The 13,562-nt window shown below is 37.0% G+C and overlaps 1 protein-coding gene across 16 annotated transcripts in view; it reads right to left on the bottom strand.

The window, feature by feature from the left end:
- Window positions 1-13,562, bottom strand: part of SETD5 (SET domain containing 5) — a 78,750-nt gene that overhangs the window by 17,588 nt on the left and 47,600 nt on the right. For all 16 annotated transcript variants that reach the window (XM_043442636.1, XM_043442627.1, XM_043442632.1 and 13 more), the window contains 9 exons: window positions 13,252-13,400; window positions 12,767-12,884; window positions 11,930-12,039; window positions 10,709-10,958; window positions 10,234-10,317; window positions 9,351-9,608; window positions 8,357-8,677; window positions 7,721-7,963; window positions 2,331-2,457 (listed from right to left, as the gene is read on the bottom strand). In XM_043442636.1, the coding sequence (XP_043298571.1) occupies window positions 2,331-2,457; window positions 7,721-7,963; window positions 8,357-8,677; window positions 9,351-9,608; window positions 10,234-10,317; window positions 10,709-10,958; window positions 11,930-12,039; window positions 12,767-12,884; window positions 13,252-13,400 (1,660 nt within the window). The remainder of the gene's footprint in view (window positions 1-2,330; window positions 2,458-7,720; window positions 7,964-8,356; window positions 8,678-9,350; window positions 9,609-10,233; window positions 10,318-10,708; window positions 10,959-11,929; window positions 12,040-12,766; window positions 12,885-13,251; window positions 13,401-13,562) is intronic.

Below are 13,562 nucleotides of genomic sequence, written 5' to 3'. Positions count from 1 at the left end.
AAAATTTTTCTTCATTTATTTTCTTGGTACATAAATGCTATTAATTTTTATATATCCAGCAGTTTATTTTTTCAATTATTTAGACTCCTAGGTATATATCCACATCGTTTACAAATAATGAACATTATACTCGCCCTTGCCTGCAGAGTTAATACTGTTTATTTCTACACAACTTTAGCTTTAAGGAACTTCATGTATTCCAGTATACGATTAATTTCTATAAATTTTCCATAAATGTTCAACAAGAAATCTGTGTATAATAATGACAATAATAATTCCTATTGAGGGTCTGATACTGTACTTTATATACATTACTCTCATATTAGCTCTACAAGGCAGATATTACTATACCCGTTTTCACAGATGAGCCTCAGAGATATTTTATAACTTGCCTGAGTTAGTAAAGGGTGTGTGTGTGTTAGTGGCTCAGTCATGTCCAACTCTATAACCCCACGGACTGTAGCCCACTAGGCTTCTCTGTCCATGGGATTCTCCAGGCAAGAATACTGGAGTGGATCGTGGTTCCCTTTTCCAGAGGATCTTCCCAACCCAGGGATCGAACCCTGGTCTCCTGCACTGCAGGCAGTTCTTTACCATCTGAGCTACAGGGAAGTCAGCACTAGTAAAGGGTAGAGATGATCATTAAATTCAGGTCTGTTGGAGTCTTTCTACTGTATCAATCTGTCTCGCTTTCTTGATTAATATCTCCTTGGTCTTTTTGAGATAAGAAAAACAAAATTAAAAAAACCCCAAAACCAAAGAAACCAAAGCAACAAATAAAAATAACTCCTCAGGATTTATACTAGTAGCAATATACCAAGATGCTCATTTGAGTACTGCTTGGTTTCAATTAAATGTTTTCCAGTTTATGTTGTTGCTTAAGGGCAAGATGTATCCTTTGAATCTTTCTCAATGCTAGAGAAGAGAGAACTTTAATAAAGGTTGGTGACTAACAGTCTTAACTCCATTCCAACTAGGGCACATGATAATTGGAGGCACTTTCCTTATGAATCTTTGCCAGTCAAGACATGAATTGCTAATACAGCCTCCCTTTCCCAACCTCAAATACATACATACACAACACACAGACTACACATACATGTGTAGAAGATTCCAATTGTTATAGTCTCACTGTACTGTAAAAGCTGCCAATAAATTGATAAAATTGACAAAAATCTGTTACCAGCATTTCTTTATGTGAACCTGGTTCAAGTAAATCTTCCTAATCACTGGTGAAGAGAATAAAGTATTTTAAATATATGGTATCATTTATCTTCCAGATGTTCTACACAGGGATTTTATTATATTGAGGTTATATATGTGATAACTTACAAGGTATAATCCAGTCTAAGGATAGAAAAATAAACTAAATCAATAACTTGAAAAAAAAACCTATTTTTAGCAGCATTATTTTTTCCAAATATAATCTTACACAAAGTTTTAGTAAAAACCAGATATTACTAGTACATACCTCTTTATTTAATTCAAGTTCATATTTACTTAGGCAATGAACAAGAGGTGTCTATGAAAATTTGAAATATTACTATGTTAGGTACAGACTTGCATGACTTTTAGCAGTGTATTTATTTTGGTATTTTGTTTTGATTGCATAATAATCACAAAATTGATTTAGAGATTAAGAAACAGAAATCACACAGAACTTTTCAATTAAAGTAATACTGGCCAAGAGAAACTTGGTAATAAAACTATCCCCAAATAAATTGGTATCAAGTTCATGCACCTGTGCTTTCAATTGCAATCAAGACCCCTGCAAGAGTTACAGCAAAACCAATGGACCAGATGACTTTTCATGACCCTCCAGTTTAAAAATTCATGAGGACTTTAAATTGGATTCAAGGTCATGTCTTTTAAAAAATTGACACTAATTGTGCAAGCTCTTTTGAAAACAACCAATTCATAGTAATTTCTCATTTACTTTACTCACCCCGTGCCCCTTCAACAAGTCCCACCCCACTCAATCACCTACAATTTTGATTCTTTCCTGAATAGTGCCCCACATCTTTTCTTATTTCCCCTCTTATAAATATGGATATAGAGCTCCTAAACTTACTACTTTAAATGTATCTAACCTTTTAAAAAACCATTTCTGCTGTTATCTGTACACTGTCTAGTTCCTTCTTTGCCGTCCTGGGAATACTGATCCCTGACTTGAGATCTCTCTCTTCCTCTGTAAAGACAGATGTAAAGTAACTATTTAGAGAACAATGCTATTTTTTTTGTATCATACTTTTTAAAGTATTCAGTGAAATGTTTAATGCAGAGCCAAAGCAATCATTGCTCATGTGTTCAGAAAGGTTTGCGATACACACCTGCATTGTCTTTGCAGATACTAGAATTACTGTTCTCATTACTTTGGTATAGGTGCTGAGTTCTAGTCTCTTGGGGTACAGATGATGTTTGGGTCATCCCTTCTTCCAAGGCTTGCTTTATCCAGCGCTAAAATGGGAAAAGAACCAGGGAATTATCAACAATCATTTAAAACTATTTGGCTCACCTATTTATTTTAAATGCATCAACTGGGTCACTATATATCAACTGGTGATAGATATTAATTCAACACATTCATTCAGGTCCACAGCCAAAGTATTTTTTGTCTTGTGTTTCAGCATTTTAGGATACTGCCCCATAAATTCCTTCTATGAAGCATAACTGAGAAAGCCTGGATTACACATAATGAAGTCCCACTTAAAAAAAAAAACAAAACAATAAAAATGATTACTATTTAACTCTTCATACTGCTTAGAATGGAATAAATGGGAAAAAGAGAAGGAAGAAATCTTAGCGTTTATATGAGACTCCGATGACATAGAATAAAGCTGACACATAAAGTAAGTGTGTAAAAAGAAGATAGATCTCTTAAGAGTTGTCTGTCCTGTGCTGGGGATATCTGAAGAAGTAATAGAAAAGTTTCACAGGAAAACTCTGGATGAGAATAAATAGCTCTTTACTACAAGTGCCAAAATGCTTCCAAAAAGACTACTCTCAATATCCTGTGAGTTTCCCTCCTTGTTAAGTAGTTTGGTTAAATTATGCATGAATAATTCAAATCATTACCAGAATCCTTCTGCAGAAATGAAAAAGGGAAAAAAGTCAAAAAGAGCTCTCTAATCAGTCACATTTTTTTTGTAATGAATATTGGAACCTAAAATGATGGAAACAAACAGTTCAGAAAGGAAGCCTACAGAGATATGGATAGTAAGATTATGCAACCTGTGGAAGAGAGAAAATTTCTTACCTGTAATTATGTTCTCTTAAGATACACTCACACAGTTGTAGGTTGCTCACCACTCTGTGGCTCTCCTGCCCTGACACAAGACAGATCGAATTTTGATAAACATCAATTTCTGAGTCAGACCATATCCCAAATAGGAAGAGTAAAGGTGATTGTAACTTACACCTTTAGAGAACCAATATTACAGGTAAGTAAATATTCTCTTTACCAAAGACAGCAATTCTAATAGGAACTTAGGAAATCATGTGAGGAAGCCAAGAAAACATTTACATCATGTATATGGCATTGTGGTCTGCCAAATGAAAGCAAAAGTATAGACATGAAGAGATAGTGAATATCTAAAAAAGAGAGGTAACATCAACGAATCACATTAGGATTTGATCAAGTCTCTGAAGCCAAAATAAGGCCAAGAATGAACTTACTCTCCCACATACAGAATACTGATGTGAAGATGAACTGTCAGAACCATAACTCCCTACATAGAAGAGACCTCAGAGGTCACCTTGTCCAAAGCATTTCTTGTATAGATGGGAAAAAATTAGGCTCAGGAGACCAAAAATGAGTGAAAATTCTTTGTTATATAGATACCTTACTACAAGTTTTTCTTATCAGAGCAGATGACAGGACTCATTTGGGGTCACTGTGTTTTTCTCCAAGGTAAGTTAATTTCATGTATTTCCAGTGTCAAATAGGTGCACCCATAAAAGAATTCTCTGCATCTGATGACTACAAAAAGGGAAATTAAAACCAGGACGGGGCATTCTAAGTAATAAGATGCTGCTCTGGTTAGCTAATGGTAGAACACAGCAACTTGACCAACTCTTTCCTCCTCGCTCTGTTATGTCTACACAGTATTTTAGGGCCCATAAAGAAGGAACACCAACAGTTATTTGTATCTAACAAGTTCGAATCACTCCTATGGATAATAAATTAACTTTAGACCCTTTTCCCCAAGTTCTAGCTACAGTTATTAAGGTCAAAAGAACATTTCTTCCTTCTCTGGAACTCCTGAACTCTATTGAAGATTTTTAGGAAGCTCAGAGATGGGCAATAGAAATGTTTTAAAGGGTATCATTATGATGGGGAAAGGGAAAGAAATTAATTTGGGTTTTAGAGTCCAAAGACCTGGATTGAAACTTGACTGCACGTCTTCCTAGATGTTTAAACTTTGGGCAAGTTACTTTCACTTCTGAGCCAAAGCTTTTGGATCTGTAAATTGAACCCAATGATCCCAAGCTCACAGGGTTATCATGAATGCTAAGTGAGACAGTGCATGTGAAGAAAGCTTGCAGCACAGTACTGGACAAACACTGTTCAGTGAGAACTAGTTCAAATGAATTTCAGGCTATGTACAGAGTATACAGATTAATATCACTCCAGTGCACGCAATAAAATATCAACGCAAAGCATAGTGTTTCATTTTCAATCTAAATGGGAGACTGAATGCCCCACACGTATTATGCCTACAAGGTGAGTTCAGAGATTTAGAGAAAACAAGAAGAGATATTACTGAAAGGCATGTTAGCCATTCATGAATGCTTCCATTTCAAAATAACAAGTTAAGTAAAATTCAACAAGACATACTATAACATGCTAGTTAAGAGCTGTGAATTGATTTAATTTAGAAACTACAGTGACATCATAAAACATTTTGCCAAATACTCTAAAAATCTGGGTGCAAATATACACATGCAACTTTACACTCAAACTTATGAAGGTTTTATACCTCCTTTAATCAGATATGACAGAGTAAAAGCCTACTAGGAATACAAGCTGTTTTAACTAATCCCATGGGGGGACGGCTGTTCTTATCTATCTGTTTAACTATATTCTTCTCTGAGTGATTTTTAGAAATTTACTACAATTTTATTATGGAAATCTTCTTAGGTTCTGCACCATGTGAGTCTTTTCTAACCAGTCTAAGAAAATCTCCATCTCCATCTAGGATAAACCTGAGTTCAATTCTACATAGGACCCGATTTCATTAATTTTGTCCCATAAAAAGTTACATTCTTGTTTTGCAATCTTGATACATTAACAGCAAATATTAAATTTGTGATTTAAACAATTTTCAAAGACTTAACTTAAGTAAGATACTTTGCTACGTGTCAACATACATAGCCTGAACTCTTCTTAAAGACTAATATGACACAAATAGATAAAAGCGTCTGAGCAGAGCCTGTATAAAAAAAGACTAAAGATGGTCAGATACATGTACAGACTATAACATGAATATGAATTAAATGGGATTTCTAACTGTTGCCAGTGGAGAGACACAAAGATGAAATATACATATAAGTCTGAAACCATAACCAGGTAAAAAGGGCTCTAAGAAATATATTTTCTATCAGATTTGAAGTCATATTTCTACACATTTTGGATTTTCACAGAACTCTGCTACTTGGGAAAAAGTAAGATGGGAATAGAAGGATTACAACCTATTATCAGAATAATAAAGGCAGCATTTCAAGAAGGCAGTCCATACTATTTACAATTCAGACTTCATTATTCTGTATTAATAATTATTAACCCTTCTTAAAGGATCAAAGAAAGAAAATCTATTATCTGACTTGATAAGATATTTCAACAGTTAACATCCTAGGAAGTCTAGTACTATGTCCATCCAAAGACAGAACAAAAGGAAGAAGTTTATTTCATATGTATATTAAGCCATCTTTTGACTTGTTCCTCTGAACTAAAGACAGCTTCTCTAATTGTTCAATACTACTCTGAAAATGTAGATTTGGGGCTATTACCCTTAATGAGGGACTGAGCTAAAAGTAATGGTAAGATTAGTTTTACATGCCATACCAAAGTTAATGAAATCCGCCAATTATTACAGAATAAGGTTAATCATTGTTATTGTTGTTTAGTCGCTAAGTCGTGTCTGACTCTTTTGCGACCTCATGGACTGCAGCCTGCCAGACTCCTCTGCTCATGGGATTTCCTAGGCAAGAATATTTGGAGTGGGTTGCCATTTCCTTCTCCAGGGGATCTTCCTGACTCAAGTCTCCTGCAAAAGCAGGCAGATTCTTTACCACCAAGTCACCAGAGAAGACAAGGTTAATCAATAATGGTCATTAAATGGCAAATATTTTTTTTCCTTCTCAGATAATTTATAAGATCCAAGATAAATAACTTGGTATAGAATAAAGGATTCCCAGAGACCTAACCTTCACTTCCTTTAGTAAATTTCTTGTCTTATTCTCTTTTTAAAGATGTTGTCACTGTTTTCTTTTCTGACACCTGGAAGTTATGTTACTCCATTACACACAAACCCTTTTGGCAAAGATCTCATGATCAAATTTCTCTTTAGAGTTGTTCTGCTTGGGAATTTCCCCTAAACAAATCAGTAAGTGACTCAAACACTCAGATTAAGATTAGGAAAAGACTTTCTTCAGCATGTGTTGCTCGCTCAGTGGTGGCGCCTTGGCTTTGTGCGCAGATCCCTGCTGCCCTCCTCCCCTCCATATCCCCCAACACTTGGCTTCATCTTTTATGCCCCTCCCCCCAAGAAACAGCATCTGCTCTTTGGGAAAAGAGAAAGCTTTAAGTTTGAGGAGTCAGGGAAGACCTGCCTGGAGTTGGAGACTTCATCACATCAAATAATCTATATGCAGCATCCTCATGTACGTGATGCCAGTGGAGGAGGGCAATGGCAGACACTGAGGAAGGCAGCCTGAATCCAGATCTGAGGATAAGAGAAAAGGGTGTTCCAGGGAACAGACTCTACCTCAAAGGTACCAAATGAAAGGGTGTCCTATACTTCTAGAAACATGAAAATGACATTACAGATCTGAGGGCGTGATCTATTCTTGAGAGACACCTTTGGAAAACAGGCAGGGCTTCTGGGAATTAAGAAAGCATTCCAAAAATAAACCACCATCAAATACGACCGCCACTAGATCCAAAAACAATACTTAACTACAGAAGAGAAACCAGAAAGAGAGAGAGAGAAAACTTTATGGTAGGTTCCACAGTCACTCGGGAATAAACACGCATTTGATCAAGGAACAGGAATTCTGTCAGTTGTGACAGGACTTTCCTCTACTCTCAGTCAAATGGTATAAGTGACTGAGTTAATCCAAAACAAAATCTGATCATTCTTTAACTTGTGCGACAGTGCTCTAGAGTACCTGGGGCCCAATCTTACAGAATAGTCACAAATGGACATGTTAACCAGTATCACAAGAGCACACACAAAACACCCCTCTCTACCCAGTCACCAACTGCTAAGAAAACAGTGAACACAAAGACAATTTGCTAAGACAAACTGAGCACCAAAATGTAGTATACATCCCACCTTAGTCTCACTGACTCTTGATGCATCAGTATTTGTGGCTTAACAACTAATTCATTAAAAACTCATTTGGGCAGAGTGTGCTTATCTACAGAATGTGTTTGATATGTCACCGTTACAGGCATCCTAGGTTAAAAGGAAAAGAAATCACGTAAACAAAGACATACCTTTTTACAGGAGCTGAATGTGCCATCAGGCAGAAGTGGCCTTCGACGCCTCTCAGGGATAAAGGGTGAGCCAAAGCGAATGTAGTGTTTGGGGGTGGTGCAAATTAACGGGGAATGGATAAGACCAGGTAACATGTTCAGGGTTGTTGCCAGTACAGTTGGGTCCGTGGTGATACGTAAAGGGCACTCAACAGGACATTCCTGCTTCTCGGCTTTGTCATTCAACCATTCTGTAACTAGATACTAAGTTAAAAAAAAGAGACTGTCAGTTGATGATATTGCAGATGTAAAGGCCAGAGGCAGCAGTGTAACTCACAAAGACAATCCTCATCTAGAAACTAGGACAGAGGTAGATAAAACAGCTGCAAAGATACGATTCGCATAATCAGAGCACAAGGGCATCTTAGCTCACCCTCTCCATGATCATTACGGAGGAATGATTTCAGCTACCAGTAATTTAAGCTCTGTCTAAAAACTATGGGAACAAAAGTAAGGTAGTATCATGGACTCAGCATTTTATCTCAAATCTAATAATTCATAGACCACTTTTTGCCCCCTGAGGATTACAGACCCTTTTACTTTACAAAGGAACAACTTTTGCCAGACTACACTTAGGAAGATGGATTTGTAACTTACCTTTTTGGTTTTGGGGTATTTAGTTGCAGCACGGTTGACATGGGATCCAGTAACTGATACCACGGTTGGGTCAGACCCTGTTAATTGCCTGTTTTCTCCTGAACTGTCTACATTTCCAGCTTCAGTAGGAGTTACTGAGCTGTTATTTCCCCCTTCTTCCAAGGCAGCTTGTGACAACTCTGCCTGCTGTGCAATGGCCTGCTTTTGACGCTTTAGTCTTTGGGCTGAACTGGTCCGGTACCGAGAAATTCGACTCTTCGGTCGGGGCCTAGAAGGCTTTGCTGGAGGTGGTTTGGGGACTGGTTTTTCTGCAGCAACATCCTATAACAACAGCAAAGTTAACTGCTTACTAGAAATGTCAGCAAATATTTTATCCAGCTTTCTATTCACTTTAAGCACTCTGAATGTTCATGGTGAAAAAAGTGAGCATTAACAAACATTAATTTCAAATGTAATCCTTATAAAATGTATACATTTAAACCAGCCAGAAAAGCTACAAGAAGATGTCTATTACTTCTTTTTCCAAAAAGTATTTATAAAATTGGTCAAAAGTCAGCTGAAAGTAGCCATCAAATTTTAGGTTCTTAGCAAGGAAGGTAAATCCTCTGTTTTTCCCTCAGATACTGAGGTTTTAGCTTAAGGTTTACAATTTGTGGCTAAGATAGGAAAAGGAAGAGTTAACTCTGAGGATCCTATGAGAGATCAGGTACATAACTATACTACAGAGAAGGCCAAAGAGAAACCACAAGTTCTTTATGAATTCACCACCAACAATTTATCTGACAGAAATTGTAGACAGTTCCATTCTAGTCTGAGAGTATCTATTTGTTCAAATTCTGTTTCCCTGAATTCCACAATTCAGCTTAGTGATAAGCAAATCAGCTTATTTATTGCAAAATAAGGCAAAGCTGAAAGTGCTGATTCTAGCCATTCCAAAAGATAGGTAATTGATATTAGCAAGCGTTATCTAAGGCCTGGAGTCTTTTCATCTTACTCCTGCTTGGGAAGACCGCCGGGTGTTCACTCCAACACTCTGTGGGTTGCTTGTGATGGCAATATTTGAAGCAGGGTTGCTAACTTCAGGTTCAGGGGCTTCAGTTTTTGTTTCCTCTCCCAAAGGAGTCTCTGAGGTGGTGGCAGCAATCTCTATGTCAGAACTGCTTTGTTCCAAAGGCTGATCCCGCCGCTTCTTTCTTTTCTCTAAGTTTTCAAAAGCATGCATGATGGCTTCAACCTTCCTATCTTCCCGGGTCTAGAAAGCAATGACATTAGCATAGAAGGAAGCCTCTACCAGGAGAAGACAACAGCTTTTCACAAGTATTATTAATGCAAACTGATAGACATTTATTTCAAAAGAGGTCAGCTATTTTGAAACTTTTTAATACAAAAGAAAAATAGCCATCAAAACTAATTTTTCTCTGCATTTTCATAGTTAAAAAAAAAAAAAATCAAGCAGATTTTCTTCAACAGCTTCTCAAGGGCAAAAATAAACATGACTGATTGCAGCCATAAAGTAGAACTTCTGAATCCATTATGACTGTAGGTTTTGTTGGTTTTTCAAATGTCAAGTCACACAAATGTAGGAAATTACTAAGTTAACCCAAACAAAGATATTTTGTTACCACTGGCAGTTTTTTTTGAAACCAGACAGTCAGTAAGAAACCTCCTAAAACCATCAACAGATAATAGTCACTAGAGAACTATGTGTCTGTGTAAAAAATTTAAAAAAAAATCTACTTTATAGAAAAAGCCCAAATTGTGACCTAAAGGTGATGGTATAGTAACTTATTGAAGAAATGAAATGATATAAACTCTGAAGGGGCTCACATGCCATAGGTAGCAGGAATCAGCAGGAAAAGATGTTAGAAGGTACCCACCCTCCTGCTATGAGCTGAGTTCTCCTGGTCATCTGCAATCTCTTCTTTCTCCTCTTCTGCTTTTTCTTCTGGATTGTCTATTTCCTTTAAGACAGAGGCAATATTCAGATGTATTCTTAAACTCCAGGAAAAAATCAACCCCTGGTTTTCCCCTGGGAGCTTAAAACTCTCTAGAAACAATTTCCAGTGTTTTAGTGTTACTTATATGGGGGTCACATGGTAAACACAGATGATAAACACAATTCACTGCACTGAAACCTGCTAAGTATCCAAAAGGATGCTCCTGACATTGTTTACAAAAAAAAAAAAAAAAGACAAAACCAGAATGAATGAATGAATGCATACCCACCTTGATATGAAGGGTATTAAGTGTTAACATAGATTCCCTACATAAAACAACATGTGGCAACCTGGGATCCTCTTCATATGAAGAGGATCAATACCATAGCAACATCTTCTGACCAGGGAAGATTACCTCATGGTCACTGGATACAGTTACTCTCTCTGGAACTTGCTCTGGTTGCTGGTTGTTATCCTCTTCAGGGGCCTCATTCTGCTGCTCCATCTCTAGCTCTTTCCGTCGTGCTTTTCTACGTCTTGTCTCTGCTCCGATGGTAGGCAGGCTTGGAGGAGGTGGGAGCGGTGGTTCTGCAGCATTGGGATTCCTTTTTTGTATAGGGCAATTCCGGTTCCCCTTGTGACATGCACAGTCCACTTTATAATTACTGCTCCAAAGAAACAACCAAAAGTGCCTGTCTCAGTACCCTTGAAAATCAGTTATATTATCTATTCATTATCTTGAAATCTTAGTATAGTAATTTTCCTTTGGTATTATCTTTGAACAAGTTAAATAGAGTCACTGAGAGAGTCCTATAAATATTTTCAATATGTTGAAATTTCATATTTAAATATGTTCAATATGTGTTTCTCTATATGACCCAAACTCACTCAGTGGACAGGAAACCAAGTCCCCACTAAATTCAATTCTCCCAATTGTCTTTATGCTATTTAAAGGCAGTGAATCCATGACAGGGTCTAAAGTAGTCATACTTATCTTGTGTCTACCTTCACCGTGTCCTCACTCTTACCTACTGATTCCCTACTTATTATTAATACCTTTTCTTCATGTACCTGTGCTGGACATCAATTTGCTACATATACCCTTATTGCCTAAAAGGACCAAGGAAGAAGAAGCAGTCATTTTACAAAACCCATCACATAATCATCTATGACTTGCTATCTGTTTTTCTGCATTGTCATATATAGTTGGATTATAGTGGATGATGTGAGTGGATGATGTGAGTGGATGAGGTGAATCTTTAGATTCTTATTCTGTATGATAGTTGGTACAACAGCTGTGTGTGTAACAATAGATAACTGCTGTAATTTCTACGAGTGTTTCATACATACTCTTTTTGTTATTCTTGCTACATAGAGGCAAAGGCCAAAACACCCTTGGTTAGAAGACTGGTAAGCAGTATCACACTATGTCCCTGTCTCTCTAAAAACAGAACAAGACACCCTCATTCTGTCTTTCCCTCCACAATTTTTAGGCAGAAAATGGATTACTCATGAAAACAAAAGGTTAAAAAAAAGAAAAAGGAAATGGCAAGGCACAAAAGCAGACTGAACAGAAAGAACAGCTTAAAGTGTAAGACAAGGCCACTCATGTTAGGAAAGACTGTGGAGATCTTACCAGTTACTGTACTCATAATCAAATGCTATGGTGACCTCAGCATCCTTGGTGATAGCAGACACAGCATAGATACAGAGATGAATCATCCCATCTGCAATCATGTGTCGCACCTGTGTGAACAAGGCTAATGATTATGATTTATCAAAAACAACAGAAACTTTCCGTAAGAGGAAAAAAACCTCTATTACTGAAATAATATTTCCTCACTTAGTTACGGTAGTCTGTTATTCCATTTGATACTATCATACAGTAATTGCTTGAAAATTTATGATATTTCTTGAAATAAAGAAATTTTCAGATGTTAGCACTCAGAGTAAGAACACTGACCTACATCTTAAAGCTGTTTTCAGCTGTACCAGAAAATTAACATTCTTAGTCTATAAGAAAAGCTCTGTGGATTTTCTTGCTGCATTTGATGTGGCTGCACTCATTATGCACCAAATAATCAACTTTAGAAACTTCTACAATCATTCCTTCAACCTGATTACCTAAAATCTAAAAAATGAAACCACACACCTTAGTTTTGGCCCAATGATACATCTTTTGTATGGCTATTCTTTAATATAACCTCACTGACTTCGTATCCAGCCTAGCTCTTTCTCTTTAGCAAATGCCAACTTGCTTTTTCGCATTTTTGCCTTCTCTAAAGAAAATCCACTCCTTGACCTCATCCTGTCAGAATAAATAAACCATTACTTTTGATTTTCATCTCTTACAACGAAAGATTATAACCACTATCTACAGACCTTAATCTGGATGAAGTTTTCAGACTGTTTCTTCAGTTGACTTATCCTTTTGGTGGTTCCATTCAAAGAGAAGTTGCTACAGAAATCTTACCTCTGCATTTGGTGTACATGATCTTCTGATGAACCGAGCATCATTACCGAAAGTACGCGCGTCCACACACATCTCCACACCATTGAACTTTGAGTAGAAGAGCACAAAGGGGTATGGTCTAGGAATATAATTAAAACTCCTGTAATTCTCAACAGAAGTAAAAAGGCCACCCCACGATTTCAAATATGAAGCACATGATGGCAGAAGAGGTAGCAGTCCTCTGCAATGCCTCAACTTAGAAAACATCACATGCTTGTCTGCTTCTGATTAAAGAATAAGCACAAAGCAAGGAATGTTTTGCTTAGAAAGGAGTCATCACCACTTCATAGATTAAACAACTTGCAGATTTATTTGCACTTCTCTACAAATAGCAGAGAGGCGTGAGTTTTCCTGCAAGAGCATCCTACCCACAAGGATGGCTTTTACAGCTATGCTGCTCAGTGAGACCCACTTTAGCCCTTAATACTTAATGAATGACGTCTTACTTTTTGAAGAAATGCCCATTGACTTCAAATTGCTGCCGTAACATGACTTTGCCTCGATACTCTATTATAAGAGTGTCCAAAGCCAAATCTCTTGCAGCCCTCAGGATCTTCCGGTGCTTCTGAACACGAGTGACTCTTCCCAATTGTAGCTGAATAAAATCAGAGTATTAACATTAGATGATATCAACAGGAACTAAGTAGACATTTAAATTATTTCTTAATTGCAGGAAAGGCACTACTAATACTTTTAGATTTTATGTGTCTATGTTATTTAGCTCAATGAGGAGACATTTTAAAATTTGATAAAGTCT

The sequence above is a fragment of the Cervus canadensis genome, chromosome 22 (assembly GCF_019320065.1).
Source record: "Cervus canadensis isolate Bull #8, Minnesota chromosome 22, ASM1932006v1, whole genome shotgun sequence".
NCBI lineage: Eukaryota > Metazoa > Chordata > Mammalia > Artiodactyla > Cervidae > Cervus > Cervus canadensis.
The sequence above is the reverse complement of the archived record's forward strand: the minus strand, read 5'-3'. Positions and strand labels throughout refer to the sequence as shown.